Raw genomic sequence first — 18,033 nt, forward strand, 5'->3', positions numbered from 1 at the left:
GGATTGTGTGTGACTTACCCTGACTAGAGTGAGGGTTCTTGCTTGGACAGAGGGCAACCTGACTGCCAACCAAAAACCCCATTTCTAACACCCTCCCAGTGTAACGCCTTGTGCTGTGCCCACTCCTCAAAACAAACCCTTGCAACTCTTCAGTCCCCCAGGCACTCCCAAACACCCTCTCTGTCCCAGGCACTGCACTGCATTCGCAACTGCACCACCTCCTGGAAGCTCCAGACAGGAAGCTTGTACACATCCGCAGCAGTACAGCCATGTGTGGAAGAGGAGAGGCAGAGCAGTCCTCGGAGTGCAGATAAATAAGCATTGGTAAAGCCAATAGGTTTGCCTTTCGTATGCTCTTTCAATGGTTACTACTACTTTAAAAAAATGTTACTGCAATTGTCTGCCATATACACAAACGAAAAAACATGCTGTTATTTAAATGTGGCCTACCTACGCCGTCAATAAAAACGGTCCATTTAAAAATATTCACTTATGTGGCTGTTGATGTTTAGAAAAAAGCCTTTCAATTGGACTATGCACTTTACTCTTGTTATTTATGCAGAAGAAAAGAAGGAGTCACCACACAGTCAAGCACTCAAATTGCAGATACAGCAACTTGAAAAAGAAGACAGGAAATAAAACACCATCTAACCAGACACCTGACGTGCAAGGTAAATCTATAGGTGTTTTTTTGAATATGATATAAAAAATAAAATTACAAAACAGACTTTAATGAGCTTTGTCACTTAAGAGAAATGAACTATTTCTAAGGGGAACAGTGAGCACAAGCGCTAAACCAGCAATCAAAGTGAATAAAGCAAATGGATAAAGTGAGCAGACCCACTGCACCAAGTTTAATAGTGTGAATAGCAGAAGCAAAACGTGAACAACATTTCAAAAGGTCGAAGGAGGGAGCCTGCTGTGTAAAACAATGATCTAGCGTCTCAAAGTGCAGACCTATAAATGCTGTGCCTGTGTGGGCATGCCTTTGAGTGTGTGTCTGCGCACGCATGTCTGTTTTTGTGTGGATACATGAGTGAGTACATGTGGGAATCCATGGCATGATACACATTTCCACTCCCTTCCCTCATACTGATATTCTTGCTAACTTGTGTGCCTTCATTGCATGATGCCCAACTTCTTACAACACTGATGCTTGCAGAGTTGAGATATTTCTTTGAAGCTTTTAGGAATTAACGGCATGAAGCTCATTGCATAGTTTTGCATGATGATGGTATTTCTTAACAATATGTAGGCATTTGTGCATGATATGACCAAGGTAGCATGATAGTCCTCAAACAATGGTGGTAATTTTCGGCAACTTGAAGACACCCATGGTATGATATCAACCCTTTGTAGAATCCTGTCCCCTCCTGTAATTATGATATTTCCTCACAATGTGTTTCTGATAGAATGGTGGTCATTCTTAGTGTATTGTTGACATCCAGGTTATATGATGTGTGCCATGTTGTGGACATCAATTAAATCAAAAGGCATATCTCTGGCAAAAGTCTGGTTCTGATAGAATGGTGGCTATTTTTCACAGACTATGCACACTCATTTGACAATGGTGCTAATTACAGTCCCTGCAGTGTGGTGGTAATTCTTTGCATATTGAGAGCATACATTGTACAATGTCAGAGAGAGACACAAACAATGAGAGGGGGAGAGAGAGAAAAAGAGACGAGAGAGGAAAAAGGAAAAGGAGAGAGAATGTAGTGCAGCGAATCTTGGCACATCCAACTCGGCCTTTCACCTTCTGGGTTTAATAAACTGAGTATGACTGTATTTTACAATAGTAAGATTTGTAATTTACAGCTGTACCTTTATTTGTCAAATCCTGCAGCAGCTAGGATCAAATCTTGTCCTCTGATGTTCAGCTAAAACCAGACACCTTAGCCTAAACTGGCACCATCAACCAATGTGTTGGTGATACCTAGATTGGAGCACTTTTGATCCCTGACAGCACAGCCCAGTGACCTTTTAAGTAGCTTAACCAGTTTGGCAATGCTGTTGACTCCTTAAGCTATCTTGTCAGTACAATACTGATTTTGACTCTTTTTAGTTCTTTCTGAAATTCTAGTTGGGCTCCTCCACAAACCCATTTCAAGGCAGCAGCCCTAATAGCCACGTTGCTTTCCTGTTATTTGCATTTTTCCTTTTGCTCCATTGGCCTCAGTGAGAAGCGAAGGGTTATTCTAAAGAGTCATATGACTTTAATTAGAGTCCAACAAGGTCCTTTAGACTAAAGTATGTTTTCTAAAGCTTCTTTAAAGGCTTGCAAAGTGTCTTAAATAGTTCCTGACATTTCTCCCAAATGCTCAAGTGGGTTGCACCCCATGGCAAAGCATTCTAGATCTACCCCAGCACGAGGGTTTTATCTCCTAAAGTCATACATATTACCTAAAAAAAAGTACCAAATGATTGGAATGATAAGTGCAACTATCCAAAAGTAAAAACTAAAAAAAGCTGTACTAAGGTACTTAAGACATGCCCACAGCCCATAAGAGGAGACTTGATGGGCAGAGGCAGAAGAAGAAAGAGGCATCAGTGGATGAGACTGTGATGATGCTATTCAATCCAATTGGCTCTGGTTCTATCGTTGGTAAATCATCTCCAGAACTTAAGAGGTGTCTCATTAAGGGCAGAAAGGTGTCACATAAGAAAACAGATATATTGGCAATGGTTGATTCAGGTAACCAGCAAGCATATATAGTACTTTAAGAAATAAATGTAAAGGTACCCACAAAGCTGACAGACTGGCAAACCAGAAAACATGCACAAACTTATTTTGACAAATTGAAAATGTTATCACTTAGATCTATTATGGGGCTTTTCAATGAGGCACCCTGCTTTAGCTCTGAACTATCATATGCGAAGGCATGAAGGACAAGAGCTTTAAGGATGGTGTGTGGGTGACATGGAGTCATATGCTATTCTTAGTGATGTAAGCACCAAATAGCCGACGAAGTAGTTATGTACAAACCATCACCTAATCCATTAGCTAGGTTGTATGTCAGATATCATGCTAGATATCGCTAAAAAAAATATGGTCCAATTTTATGTAACTTTTTTCTATTATTAACTCCAAAGCTGCAGTATTTTTGAAAACATTTAATACATGATATTTCTACCAGAAGATATTTTGATTAAGATATTTTGGTTCCATACCATTAGCTAACAGGTGTCAACCTAGAAAAAATAAAGGGCAGCAACAAAGTTGATAATGGATATTGACTACTCAAAAAGGAAAAAACACCTAAAGCAATACACAATGATCCAAGGTAGTCACAGCCATATTGGTCTGCTTTTCAGCGATCATAGCTGTTTGACAAATATCAAACTTTACAAATACTTCTGACTCTTGCAATTATCTTTACATTTTTCTGAGCCTCCATGAATCTTTGTACACATCTAATTCACTGGCAATGTGTCCCACTTACGTACCATGGTCAATGACGAAAAGGGTTCTGGAGTGATCGGGGTTGCGTAGATTCTTACGGGGGATGTTTTTGTTGAGTAGATTGAGTGCCTGGTCACGTCCATGTCCAGATACTTGCTTGCTCCCCAGCATGTCCAACAGGGCCACAGTAATCATCCGCAGATCCTTCTTGGTGTCTGTAGATGTGGAACACAAAAGAGAGCTGGATTAGTAAGTCTGCTGAAGGCAGATGAAAGAAACAGAGCATCTACCCTAACCTGTACTTCTAAAACCTCTCATACAGCCTAAATCAACTTCTCCTTTTTCTTCAACTCAGATTTGAGAAGCTTTAATGTTTGTGGGTCTCCCAAACCTGTTTTCTAAATAAAGTCACCTAATGTTCCTACGCAATGCATAACTATATGTTCTCTTGAAAGCAGGCTGTGCTGAAATGTATACATTTATTGCCATCAGCTTTACCTCACTATTTCTCAGTGTTTAGTAGTTTCTTGAGAGAACCAATAACTGGTGCTCTGTGACGTGCAAAATACTTCTTCAAGCATCCTTATTCATCTCCCACTTTTTTCTGACGGATTATAAATCTGCTTCTATAGTTGTCAATGTCGGTGACAATTTCATGCATGACCTTTATGGATGTGCCGCAAACACCACAGGGATATACAAGTCTGTTTTTCTTTGCTGGTGGTAAACATCCAGCAGTGTGGCGCTACCTTTGCAACCACATTCCTCTGCCTCTTAACACATCTGTATTGAACATTACCTCCTAACCCACAAGATGGCTGCAGTGGTAATTTTCAGGTATTTATGGAATTTCTTATGGCTTCCTCACTGATTTCAGCCTCAAACTATCTCTCTTTTTAATATCATGAGTTTCTGTGACTAACAGGTCATGTACTAGAACCTCAAATTAAGTATAATTACCTCCAAAGAGGAATGACCAGATTGGGACTATTACAAGGGGCAGGATTACTATTGAGGCTGTTCGCTAAAACAGTGGGTAAACATGACTGTTTAACTGTGACTCCTTTGGCTTAGCCTCCTAACAGACTTTAATGCCATAATTAACATCCAAGAGTGAATCAAGCTATCTGCTGTCGCTTTTTGTGCTCACCACATGTTATCTTTTTGTCCATGTCTGCATCCTTCTTACATCCCCTTTCACTGTTTATACCGACTTTTCAATCCTTATGATCTTCTAGTCTACTTGTGGGCATTGTGGCATTGGACATATTATGCTCCCACTGTGGCAGCAGTGTATTTCCTGAGCTGCAGCCACTAGAATTCAAGGGATGTTGGGTAAACCAACTTGGTGATGTGTTTTGTAGGCTGGAGAGAACTGAAAATCGTGTGTTCTGGTAAGAGTGTTAAGAGTAAAGGAGAGCCCACCACTGGAATTTCTTCCACCTTATAGTGGAGAAAATCCCACTAAGGTATTCACCTCTAGGTTTAGCATTTTCCCTAGAATTTATTTGGAGGATTTTCCATTACCACCCAGCTCTAAATCAGGCCCTTAAATTTGAAGGCAGTCACAGCATGTTCACGATCTCCTAAGAATTGTATTACATGGAACAGTTTGTGCCTGTGTTTTGCTGTTTTGCTGTCCTATCTTTCTAAAATTAAGAAACTGTACACAGCAGAATGCCCTATAAATATTTGGGGTGTAAAAAATAAGACCTGTTCAGGAAATAGATACACCCATTGCGTTGCTATGGCATGAAAAGTGGAGAAAATTGCGGGGAACGTTGATGGGGGCAAACAATGAAACTGAGCCATTCCTACCTTTTGAGCAGTGGATGGATTTTACTATCTTTTGAACTTGGAATATTAGCTATAATTTTTTTAAGTGATCTGAGACATTGGGTTAGTTTAACCTTATTTGAGAAGATTCTACTCTGCTGTATTTGAGATTCTAGGACTATCCTACTCTGTTGCCTGGGCAGTACTTAATACACTACTACAGGTTAAGGCACTAAGACCAAGATTTAAGAAGCTCTAATGCCACATTTGCGTCTTTTTTTTTTTACATTAATGTGGCGTTAGGCTTCAAAAATCACTGCGCCATATTTACAAAGTGGCACAATTCATGCATTGCGCCACTTTGTAACCCTTTGCGCTACATTATGCATGTGCCATGCATAATGTATGCAAAGGGGGCGTTCCTCCATTAGGGGGCCCCCAAAAATAGCGCAGTGGAATCTAAGAGATTCCACTGCTTCATTTTTTGCAGCTACTTTTAATGCCTGCTCAAAGCAAGCATTAAAAGAGGGCACACCATAGGTTACGATGGGCCCCTATGTACTGTTCAGGATTAGCGCCAACATTTTGGTGCTAACCCTGAACAGTACATCAATAGCGTCAACAATTTTGACGCTGTTGCCCTCTACCCTTTGCCATGGTGCACCGTATTTAAAATACGCGCACACATGGTGGCGGTAGGGGGGCGCTAAGGGGTGCAAGAAAAGTGACGCTGCACTGAATGCCCCTAAATGTAAGCCTTTCCCTTGCCTTCCCATTTTACTTTTTTCTGCAGTCTGTTTTAGGAGTATACTATCTCAGATCACAGCTTATTTTGCTGCAGTCATGATCTATTTGCAAGGTGTAGAGTCTCATGTGGGAAAGGCTCATAGAGGCAGGAAACGTGTGGGGATGCTACTTACCCAGGACTACAGCCTCCTCCTTCCCATGTTCTCTCTTCTCCTCACCGGTCAGAGAATCCACGATGGACTGCACTAGGCTGCAGGTTGCCAAGGCAATCTCTTCATGGTTTACAGACATGATCCGAACGATCTTGTCAAACCCAATCATGTGCACAATGGCAGTTGCCTGTAGAAAAAGCAAGGAAGATAAGGACAAAGCAGTTCACGGAATACCCCTGGGAAAGCAGAGGAATGTTAACAAAAAAAGCAAGACATGTTGATAACCATTGTATATTGTTTATTTGAACCTTTACCTTTTGGGAGTACTTGTATTATTGTAATAATTAAAGTGACTTATGAAGATATACAACACATTTGTTTGCAGACTTGAGCATGGTGCTGCCCCTCAGGTTAAAGACATCTGTATGAGAAAACCACCAGGCTTTGACCAAGTGTACTCTCTTAGACTACCTGAGACCTAAGCAGGTGATGGGGCTCCATTCTGCAGAGACGGACAGATGAGCACTGTAACTAGGTCCCAGGAGTTAGCTTTTCAATTGGGAACAAGGATGTACTCTGTGCTTGCTCTCATTTGTCCCCTTAGGTTGTAGTACTGACACTGCCTACAGGCAAAGGGATAGCTGTGGGTTTCTCCTAACAACAGGAGGGCTGATGGGTGAACTACATGGGCAGGGCTAGACGTCTCCGCATGGAAGAATTGTGAATCACCAGAGACCTGATGCCTGCCAGGGTCTGAATCCTTTGGAAGGAGATGTCAAAGTCAAAGCAACAGCTGAAAAAGGAGGAAGACTTTAAGAAAGCCAGTGCTTTGTACCCCTTGTGGAATACCTGTGCAAAAGGCCACCCAGGATGGGACAGATTACCTAGGTTGACCGGACATTTGTGTAATAGGTGTTCTAAATCTGAGACAGTAGCAGGTGCAGGTCTGTTATGTTATGGTATGTACATTTGTATAGCACACAACTTAATTGGGAAGGGGGAAATGTCCTGGCTGGTTCAACTATCACTCTCAGAGACAGAACGCCCCTGCCTCCACTGGTTATACAGTGCCTTGGAATCCAGAAGGAGGATGGCAAAGTCAATGTACAGCGATGCTGGGTCTTTGACTGGGTCTGGGCCTTGGCTTCAAACATGAAGAGTCATACATGATCCTAGTTTAGGACTTTCTTTTCAGCCCAACCCTATAATTTCCGCAAGGGCTGGGGTAGAGGCATTTCTCAGAGTCCCTGTACTATCTACAAATATAAGGCCCTCATTTCTTTTTAGTCGTGGGTGGTACACCACAATTGGCAAGCCACAATAATCAATGCTTATTCCTTAGGAATTAAAGTTTAGTTATCTAGTCCCTACTACTCTACATTCTGAATCTGTGTGAGGGCCAACAGGGCTTTCATTATTGTGATTCCTATGTGAGTGTGTGTATATATGATTAAAAAATAAAGTCAACGGAAGGTAACCTATGAGATGTAGCTTTAATAGAAACTTTTAGCAGGAACATCTGACTGACTGGTCTGCTGCTACCTGTCACCGCATTATTCCCCTTTCTATCCAGAGGGCCTGCATCTGCCCTCTTCCTTTATAATGTAATCCCTCTTACCGAATGTGGATAGAGAATATGATTGCTATTTAAGCAAAGGCTCATGAACATCTCCATAGGTGCCCCAGTGAAGTATCCTTACCCTAGCCTGGTGTCCCGTGCACATTCCAGACAATGTCCTCACTGCAGCCAGAACGAGCTCTGGGTCTTTAGTGTCCACCAGTTGCATAAGAAGGTTCACACCATTGTTTTGGAAAATGCGCTCCGCACCAGCGTCTTCCCTGCCCAGCACGATTAGATTGTTGGCAGCCTGCGAACAGGGACAAAACAACCCACTTTAAAATGAGCATATGGAGGGCACCAGAGAAGGCTCCCAAAGATCTTTCATTATAGAGCAAATATGTCTGCACCAGTACCACAACATCCCTGCCCTCTGATGTCAGGGGTAGCAATATTAATGACAAGTGCGTTGATTTCCCATCCATGCCCAGTGTCAACCATAATAGTGCTGCTAGCCCTGCCTCTGACTTACCTTCTCCCTCTTCTCTTTCTCGCTGTTCTCATCCAGCAGGATGTCAAACATTCTCTGCACCCTGGAGTCGGTGGAGAACTGCACCCGAAGCTGTGATGAGGGACAGAAGATTCTGTGAGCATGGTTTGACCCAAGAAGTATGTACACAAGATGACATTAATGAACCAGTGCAAAGATATGTTTCAGTTTCCCCCGGACGGATGATGTTGGTACACCAATGCTTAACCAACATAAAAAAAAAGGATGCAGATGATTAGGAACTGTTAAACCTGAAAATGATACATGAGAACTGGAAGGTATTTAATTCATACTAACATTCTGTACAGTGACTACTGGGTAGACTTCTACATTTTCCTACTGCCGTAGGAATCAAGCAAAACACCACCAGACTCACGAATCCAAATGGAAGTTCCTCGTCTTCACCATGATGAAAAGCACTGAGAAACAGTAGCTACTGCACCGGTTTAGCCATGGAGCATTCTTATGCTCATCCTTCACACACCAGCCACCCATTACAGACAGCCAAGACTGACCGAACCTCCCTTCTCTATACAGAACTCAGCACCCTTGCAAATGCACTCAAAACTGGACAACACTTCAGCTGCAAAAAATGCCCGGTCTTTACACAAAACATCAAATAAATGAAGACCACCAATGCTGTGTATAGATACGCTGCGGTCAAATCCATGTCCAGAAGTTGATGCAGGGAGTTACAGGGCCGTTGTCGTAAGATTAATGAAGTTGATGCCATTTACTAGTCTGATTTACATGGTATAGCAAGACCTAATAATCCTGTGAGGAAATGGACCTCCAAGTATTCTAATTAATAACATAAAACTACGATACTAACATAAAAAACTTATATTTCCTAGTGACAGTAGTGGCTATCTCAGCTAGGATTCAAACATGGTATATGCCACCTTACTACTGTTTTTATTAAGTTGAACTCAAGTTCTTGGCACTGGAACAGAGTTTCATGTTAATAGTGGGCATAAATTCGAAAATGTTTCACCAAGTCAACATATTCTTCGCCCCTCGACATAACGTTTATTTCAACAGGACCATTATCTCCACCTGCAGTGGCAAGTAGTTTTAATGGTTGTGAAGTTGATGTACAAGTGTTGTTGACTTAAAGGCATGTCATCTCACAGCATTGGTGGGAACAGGACAATTCCAGAGGGTATGCTTGAAAGGGAAATAATCATCAGTTCTCAGAACCTCCAATGACAAGGTACACAGGAGGCCGGACCTTTTAAATAGCATCTACCTGTTCTTGGATATGCGTGCCTAGTCGTCGTAGAGTCTCTTGAAAAGTTTTGTTTTTGGGCTCGATGGTGGCACACCTCTGGACATCTTTGAAGGCTTGATCAAGCTTTCCCAGTTTTTCCAGTGCTTGGCAGCGCCGGAAGAGGGCTTTGACATCTGAGGGATCCACGTCAAGAGCTAGGAAAGGAATCATTCACTTTGAGTATTGGCAAATTTTCCTCTATTTAAACATTATAAAAGCATATTTCAGTGTTTAGTGGTTTCTCTCAGACAACAAACATCAAAAAAGGTCCAGGTTTGAACCCAGTGATTGTTTTTTAAGACTGACCTAAATCTAAGTTATCTCAATAAATGGCATCTTTTGTGATAAATGGTGTAGGATGTGAACATAAAGTACACATTAAGTGATCAAGAGAACTGTAGTCACTCAAAATGAGAACTCATATTTATCTTGTCTACCACTGGCTTCATATCCTTAAATGAAACATTAGGAATAATGAATTACAATTTATTTTGGTCTTCATTATTTTACTTGTTTTTTCAGTGCTAACACGCTATCCCAGACCCACTTTGTAGCCATTATTTTAAAACCTATACTGTTTTTGGAACCTTGACTCTGAATATTACTGGTCATTCTGGACACAGTGTACAGTCCAGACCTTTTCACCTACAAATCATTGATTTCTGGTGTGCTGGTCTAATAAGATCAATGGAAGTGAAAGAAGAATGGAACACCCATGATACATTAGGGTAGCACACAACAAAAATCTAGGCCTAGAAACAGTGTTCATGATGACCTAGGGGGCGATGATCAACCTAGTTTAACATAGATATTTGCCTTATTAAATAACTCAAGCATAAAGCTCCTCTCTACTTACCTTTTGATGCATCTGTTGCTGCCTGCAGATAGCTTTCCTGTGGAATCAGAGGAACATGAGTTTAAATACCACTAGTGATGAACAAATCAATTCAATTTGAAAAATATGAACGACAAACAGAATCCCAACAAGAAAAACCCACTTAAGTGTCTTGGAAAAAACTGTCTTTAGCTACAGTCTAGTCCTGAGACGGTCATTTAGCAATGCATTTTTTATGTTTCATTACCTTAACCTTTTTGGATTAAACTGCACAGTAAATGTTAAAATCATGGTTTTGAACCATCATTGTGGAAAAACTGAAGGGGGGAGACTTGGGATCAAGGCACTTTGTAGAGGGGTGATAATCTAGGCTAGTCTGTGAACAAACGTAAACCTCATCGAAGAGGTTCTTGTTCAGCCTGTGACGGGGACCTTGCATGAGACGGCATTCACTTATGAATGAAAGGGAGGTAGGGGAGGTGGGGGTACAGCCTGTGAATAGGAGGGCTTTAGAAATTATAGGTTTTTAACATGGGATGTGAAGGCCAGAGAAATGATATGAGTGCAGCAGGATGTGAGGTGTAAGCTTGCTAGTCGGAAGCTTGAAGAAATGTGTGGAGTACAGCCTCTCAAATGGAGCTTTCAGTGTGTGTTGAGACTGTCAATGAAGAAGATGCAAAAGAGTTTGGAATGCAGCCTGTGTCTGGGAAGCTTTACGAGAAGGTGGCCATTCAGCCTGTGAAAGGAAACCTTCTACGGGACGTAGGAGTTCAATTTATGAACAGGTGGCCTGTGTGAGAGGCAGGGGTTTAACTGAGAATACGAAGTTTGAGGGTGGTGGAAGTGCAGCCTGTAAGCATTAAACTTCCAAAAGGGATGCAAATGCAACCTATACATTCAAACTGACAGGAGATGTGGAAGACAAGCCCCAACTCTAAACCAGACCATGATTTTCAATCACAGTTTTTAAATTGCAGGGGCAACCTTCAGCTGTGTAGCAATCACCATGAATAAAACTGTCAGGTGTTTTGGAACCTAACACGACCACTGAGTGACTTTAACTTTTTAAACGATTTGTGAATAGTGTTTAAAACAATCGATGAAACAACAACAAAAAACTAGAGAAGACTCCTGCACTCTAGTTGAATGGAACACTTTGGTGTCCACAATGGTCACCAACCTTAACCAAAGTAGGTAATGTCCTTAACCTACGACCGGTCCTTGCTTTTACCTTACTCCAACACTGACTTAGTCCTGTCATCCATGAAGACTATTTTTTACTTTCATTCCCATTTTTCAATTGACCAAAAGACAGAACCAGCATGTGTTACGGTCGTGGGTCTCCCAGAGTACTCTCAAGTATCTATAATTTCAAAAATCAGGACAGAAAACTCCAGAAAGTGCAAACATTTGTTAGTCAAACTAATAATGGGGTTTAAAAATAAGAAAAATGGCAAACATAGCACTCATGCCTCCACTGAGCATTTCGAGAACAACAAATCACACTAAAAATACCCTTGGTGGTCCATAAAGCACTCTGAGACAGAAACCCACTTCATATTCAACAAACTATTCACACTACACCCCAGTAGTCCTGAGGGTGTTTTTTTCAACCAAAGGAGCCAGAAACCAAGAACACAGTGGTCCCCACACTAACAACACACCAGGACCACACCAGTTACAGACATGTATCCCTATGTGTTCCACCTTTAATATTATGGCAATACTGTAATTCAAGCCCTTAACCCCATCCACTACTATATATGCATTTCAATCTTTTTAGGTAAAGCCTAGGCAGCCCGCATGCGCTGTCTTCGAGACATGCTGTATTCTCTCTTTGGGCTTTGAACACGCCCCACCACTTTTTATTGATTCCTTTGGTTCCGTTGGTGAATACTTACATTTACCCTGCCTTTTGGCTGTTTTGTTCCTACCCCGGAGACTGCCCCTGCTACATGGATCCTTTCACTATCGTCCATTTGTTTTCGTTTTTTCGCACTACTTTTTTATTTAGCTTCTGTCACCCGTCTGAGATCAGCGCTCTGAATAACAGAGTTTTATAAGTGCAAAGCTTGCCTTCTACGGATCAGAGCACTAACCGCTCTGTTATATTTTTCTGGTTTAAAAAAAGCACAGGCAGCAGCCTCACTGAGTGCTTTAATGGGAGCAGAGAAATTCAGGGCAAGACGTAGCTTGCAGTTGCCAGAGGATGCTCTGCATCTCCGTTTCTGCCTCTTGGGCTCTGCAGGTGTGGACACTGAAGGAGGAGGGGAGAGCCAGGGCCGCTCTGCGGGCTTCTTGAGATCGATGTTTGTCTCCTTTGCTCTCGGAGATCCCATGCACGTAAATTCAGCTCTGTTCTGCTTATTCTTCCCTTCCTACAGCTTACGGGCTCTGCAGGAGGCACAGTGTTCTGAGCTGGCTCACAAACCTTTGTGTATTTACACATTTGTGTGCAGGTTGATTTTCACTGCTGAGGGTAAAGCAGCTCTGTTCTGCTAATCCCTTCCCTGACTTTCCAGAGGTGTCTGAGGCAGGCCGGCTCACCAAGTCACTCAAGTCACTCTTGGTTACTTAGCAAGTCTGTTCCATTTTTGCAACATTTCTACTGTCAGCTTGTTTATTCTTAAATGCATAATGACAAGAGGGGCAGATAAGATTCTTCCTGTTTCTCTTGCTAAGCCATGGAGCAGCCCTTGGAGGAGGGTGTGTGGTAGAGTCGGGCCACTCTGCAGGCTGATTTTTTAATGGCTACCCTTCAAGATGCTCACACCCTGCAGCAGCTCAAAAAGCTCACGAAATACTGCTGAGACTTAGCAAGTAAAACAGGAAGAACCTGTATAGACTGTAACTATTTTTGCAGTTTTATATGGCGCAACCTCAATCAAAAGGTATTGGAGCGCTTTACTTGAGCACCAATTACATTAGACATTCATTTTTTGTAGGCACAGGGAGATTAAGTGATCTGCCCAGAATCACAGGATGTTGAGCCGAAGCCAAGACTCAAATACAGTTGCCCTACTCAAAAGTCGGCAGCGCTGGATGTTACTTCACATCCTCTCACCACTTGAGCCTTCTAGGTTAGCACCACCTGTTTGCAGATGGAGCAAAAAGCAACTGAGACACTTTACGAAGATTATGACCTGCATGTTACACAAGTATTTATTTCAGAAATGCAGTAGGCTATGGGATTAGTGAATTGCCTCATCAGTTCTATTTCAACCTGTAAACTCCAGCCAAACAGGTTGGTGAGTGCCCCCTGTAATTATGTGTGAATGTTATTTTTTATCTTGTGTTTCACGGACAGAGACAAAGGGCCTAATTACGAGTTCAGCGGATGGGAAGACCCGTCCACTGAACTTCCAACAAGGAGGTTGCCACCGTACTGGCGACCTCCCCGCCGGCCCCATTACAATTTTCCCACTGGGATGATGGGTGGAAACCAAGGGTTCTGCCAGTCAGCCCAGTGGGAAAGTGGCAGCAGCATTGTCAGCGGCTCATAATTGAGCTGGCAGCATTGCTGCCAGCCGCAGTGGGCACCAGCACCCTCGTAATGCACACTGTCAGCAGACAGTGTGCATTATGAGGGTGCTGGGCAGGGGAACCCCCTGTGGTCCCATGCACCTGTTTTCCGCCAACCTTTTCATGGCGGTTTCACCCCCATGAAAAGGCTGGCGGAGAACCAGGTTGTAATCAGCTGGGCGGCACGGAGTTCAGCGCCGCCCTGGCTGATTCCGACCTGCACCGCCGTCAGCCCGTCGGGAACATTGTTCCTGGTGGAGACGGTGGTCATTTAGCGGTCCGACCACCAAACTCTTAATTTGGCGGTCAGACTGCCAAACCGGCGACGGTCATGACCGCCACCGCGAGTCTGGCGGTCTATTGACCGCCAGACTTATAATGAGGCCCAAAGTGCTGTCATGTAAACAAGCACACATTTTTCCTCAAAGGCTTTCTTCATTATCAAAACATGAAAAGTAAATGCATAGTTGAGCAACATGAACCCCCATTTCTTTTAATCTATTTAACAAATATGGTTATTTTGTACTAGCACCAGAATTCTGCTTTTTAAAGTCGACAAAAAGCAGAATTCTGGTGCTAGAACAAAATAAATGTTCATGTTTTGATAACGAAGAAAGGCCTTTGGGGGAAAATGTGTGCACGTTTATATGACCGCACTTTGCCGCTGTCCATGAAACACAACATAAGAAATAACTTTCACACTTAGTGACAGAGGGCACACACGCAGTCTGTTTGGTTGTAGGTTTACGGGTTGAAAAAATAAAATAAAAAACATGAATGCAACGTAACGGGAGCTTATGTGAAGTGCTCCAATACCTTTGAGTCGAGTTTGCGCTAGAGGGGAAAAAAGCACAAGGGGGAGCTAAGAGGGGAAAAAGAAAATAGTACCTTAATCAGCGGAGTTTAATTAATGTGTACTTCGTCCATGCTCCACTGAAGCGACAGAACTGAAGCAATGGCCTATGATACCCATTTAAAAGGTTGTATTGAAGAGAGAATATGTAGTGAGCCAATGGTAAATAAGGACGGGCTCCAAGCCCTTTACTGTAAATAATATCCCTCGCAGCAAACAGCGCATGCGCACTGTTAGACGAGAGCCAAAAACAAATGGTTTTAAAGTGAGCATGGTCTGATTGGGCATGCTTTATAGCCATTTGGCTGGTATTTTTTACTTTTAAAGAACTGAAGCACAAGTAGGAAACCTAGCCGGCCTGGCCCTCAGCAACAAAACCATCCCACACCCTCTCAGCCTCAGGGAAATAAATGCCTGGTGTCCAATAGGGCCAGTCTAAGCCTGGTTTGAAACAATTCTTTCCCTCACACCCCAGGCCATTAACCGCTCAAATTATGGATACAGAAGGAGCCGTGAATGTAAACCAGGACAGAATTGTGGACACCTGAGATTGTGCCCAGCACTGTTTATGGAATGTAGATCAGTTACCATTGCTCCATTGGATAACCCAGCTGTATACTAAAACTACTTTGCAAATGCATATTTCTAAATTGACTATTTCTTAATGTTGGTCAAGTGACCTACTGAACTAGTGCATCACTTAAGGGTTCTGTGTTTGACCTCATGGTCATAGGTTCATATCCTTGCAGATCCAATCAGCCTTTGAGCCTTCTGAGATTGATAAAAAAAAGTGTATCAGTTAGTTGGGTAACAATAAACATCTGTTGTTTCGGTGGCAAGAGTCCCAAGGGTGAACGTGCACTTTACAAATGCATATTATGTTAAAAGGCAAAAGTGCTAGTGTATGAGGAGTATAAAGGAAAGAGCTGCACCCTTGTTTCTCTCTCTCTTTTCATCTCTCTCCGTGCCCCCCTCTTGCTCTGTATGATCCTTCAGGATTATTATACCCTGAATTTTTGATGCAGGGGAACATTTTCACCTAAGACATGTTCGTATAATCGCCACTGACAGGACAGTTTGAAAAAAAATTGAAAAAGATAACTCCAGCTTCAGATGTCAGTTCGACCTTTTAAGATTATAGCTCAGATTTACTAACACTTTTTGCCTGGTTTGCATAACAAAAGTTGCTTAAACGATCTACAAGCATACATCTTGCCCATTTTTGTCCTCACCTTCTTCAGGAAGCAGGCGGCTCTGTTCTTGTAGAGAACAGCCTGCACCTTCTTGTCCTTGATAAGGCCCAGCGCCTTGGTGTAGCTTTGAATGGCATTGTCGTAGTCGTTGGCTTGGAAGAACTTATTGCCCTCCTCCTTCAGCTGCACAGGGTCTTCCATCTGGAAGAGAAGAGGAGACGGGGAATGTGAGCAAGATTTAATGGACTGAACAGCAGTAAGGTAGGGAACCTGGGGCTTTGGCCAAATCCTAGATCCATGCACCTTCTCTGGGGCACTGCAGCATCCATCAAAAATGTGTTTGAGACTTTCAGCATGTACATAACTACTGAAAGGTGCTACTGAGTGTGACTCCTAGTTCATCAAGAAACATGGGGCCAGATGTACGTAGCTTTGGGTTTGTGATTTCCTAATAGCCAATTTTTGTGATTCGCTATTAGAAAATCGCAAACAGCTATGTACATGAGTGTGTTTGACACTGTTTGTGATTCCCAGTGGCTCGCAATTGACCTACTTCATTAATACTCATGAGGTAGGTCGAAATTTGCAACCCATTGGAAATCCCTAAAAACTCGGACATGGTGGCCTGCTAGGGACAGCAACCCACCATGTCCTTGTTTGCTTTTGAATAAAGCAACTTTTTTTTTAATGCAGCCTGTTTTCCTTAAAGGAAAACGGGATGCGTTTCAAAAACAAAATGAAAAGTTTTCTTTTCATTTTTTAAAAGTAGGCAGTGGTCCGTGGGATGCACCCACATTCACAAAGAGGAAGGGGTTCCTCTTCACATTTGCGAATGGGTTACCACGAACTTGAAGTTGGTGGTAAACTGAAAATGTTTTGCACCCGCATTTCTGTCGCAAAACATTTTTATATCTCTCTGTGAGTCACTATTAGGAAGGGACGCCCTTAACATGCCCCTTCCTAACACCAAATCGCAAACCCATTATGTGATTCGGTAATAGGTTACTGAATTACAAAATGGGATTCGTACATACAAAAAGGTTTTTTTGTGGTCTCAAATGGCCCAATTTTATGAGCACAAAAAACCTATGTACATCTGGCCCACGGTTCTCTCTGCTGATTAGGCCGAAGCATTGCTGTAACTGTGTAGGGGTCCATTATAGTAATGACAGCTCTTTGTGTGACTAATTAAATGATCCTGGATTACTGAACTATTTAAAGGAAACACAAAATGCTTAACAACATGGACTGTTTGCGTGTGTGTTGATGTACTGATGATGAGTATGTCTTCTCCAGCAGTTCTAAAGATATGTTTTACCCATCTCGTGAACTCTAGCCATGCAGCTGCAGATGATGCACTGATGAACTCTGCATTGCAGTGTACTAATAATGTGTTCACAGGTTTATCTGTGTGCCACATTAAATGCTCCTAAAAGGCACTGATCATTTTATTGATTTTGATTCTTTAATCGATGCAATTATGGGGCATCAATTGTGAATGTGGCAAGATTTTTGAACTTTTAGCTGTCACGTGTTCTGACTAGAACTACATTTCCTGAGCTAGATTGACAAGTTAAGTGACATGGCCAATATATGCTACATGATATCAAGTATTAGGTTAACACAGAGCATAATGTAATAGAGGATGTGCATGAACTTTGCCAAGCTGCAGACTTCCTGTGGGAAGGGGAAGCAGAAGGAGTGTTCTCTCACTCCCCTAATAAGAAAGATGTGCTGCAATTATAGACCTGGAACAAATTCTATCATTTATCTTAGACATGTGTGAAACAAGAGGGGACACTATAAGTACTGCACAGGATCTCTGTCACACGAGGAGAATACAATTCAAAGCCAAATTTGAGAGAATGTGTCTCTGGAAATGTATTATTCTTTGATAATGGGACCGCAGGTACTCTAACACTCAGTAGACGTGCATCCAATGGCCATACAAGCAACTGGTCAGACCTCGGGGGAGAGGGGGCCGCCAGATCACTCTGTACTGGATGTGTCTCGGTAACACATACATATCCGTTACACTGCCCTGTTAGGTGTCTGGTAAGGGCAGATCAATTGGAGCAAGCCTGTGAAATGGCATTTCTAGGATTTATTACCACTGAAGACTGGGATATTCTGGGTCCTACTTACTCATGTATCTACTTACTCATGTTTATATG

The 18,033-nt window shown here is 42.4% G+C and overlaps 1 protein-coding gene across 4 annotated transcripts in view; it reads right to left on the reverse strand.

Annotated features, from left to right (window-relative positions):
* Nucleotides 1-18,033, reverse strand: part of UNC45B (unc-45 myosin chaperone B) — a 78,392-nt gene that overhangs the window by 38,215 nt on the left and 22,144 nt on the right. For all 4 annotated transcript variants that reach the window (XM_069226751.1, XM_069226753.1, XM_069226755.1 and 1 more), the window contains 7 exons: nucleotides 15,899-16,060; nucleotides 10,313-10,349; nucleotides 9,436-9,611; nucleotides 8,169-8,258; nucleotides 7,779-7,946; nucleotides 6,100-6,265; nucleotides 3,448-3,618 (listed from right to left, as the gene is read on the reverse strand). In XM_069226751.1, the coding sequence (XP_069082852.1) occupies nucleotides 3,448-3,618; nucleotides 6,100-6,265; nucleotides 7,779-7,946; nucleotides 8,169-8,258; nucleotides 9,436-9,611; nucleotides 10,313-10,349; nucleotides 15,899-16,060 (970 nt within the window). The remainder of the gene's footprint in view (nucleotides 1-3,447; nucleotides 3,619-6,099; nucleotides 6,266-7,778; nucleotides 7,947-8,168; nucleotides 8,259-9,435; nucleotides 9,612-10,312; nucleotides 10,350-15,898; nucleotides 16,061-18,033) is intronic.

The sequence above is a fragment of the Pleurodeles waltl genome, chromosome 3_2 (genome assembly GCF_031143425.1).
Source record: "Pleurodeles waltl isolate 20211129_DDA chromosome 3_2, aPleWal1.hap1.20221129, whole genome shotgun sequence".
NCBI classification, from domain to species: Eukaryota; Metazoa; Chordata; class Amphibia; order Caudata; family Salamandridae; genus Pleurodeles; species Pleurodeles waltl.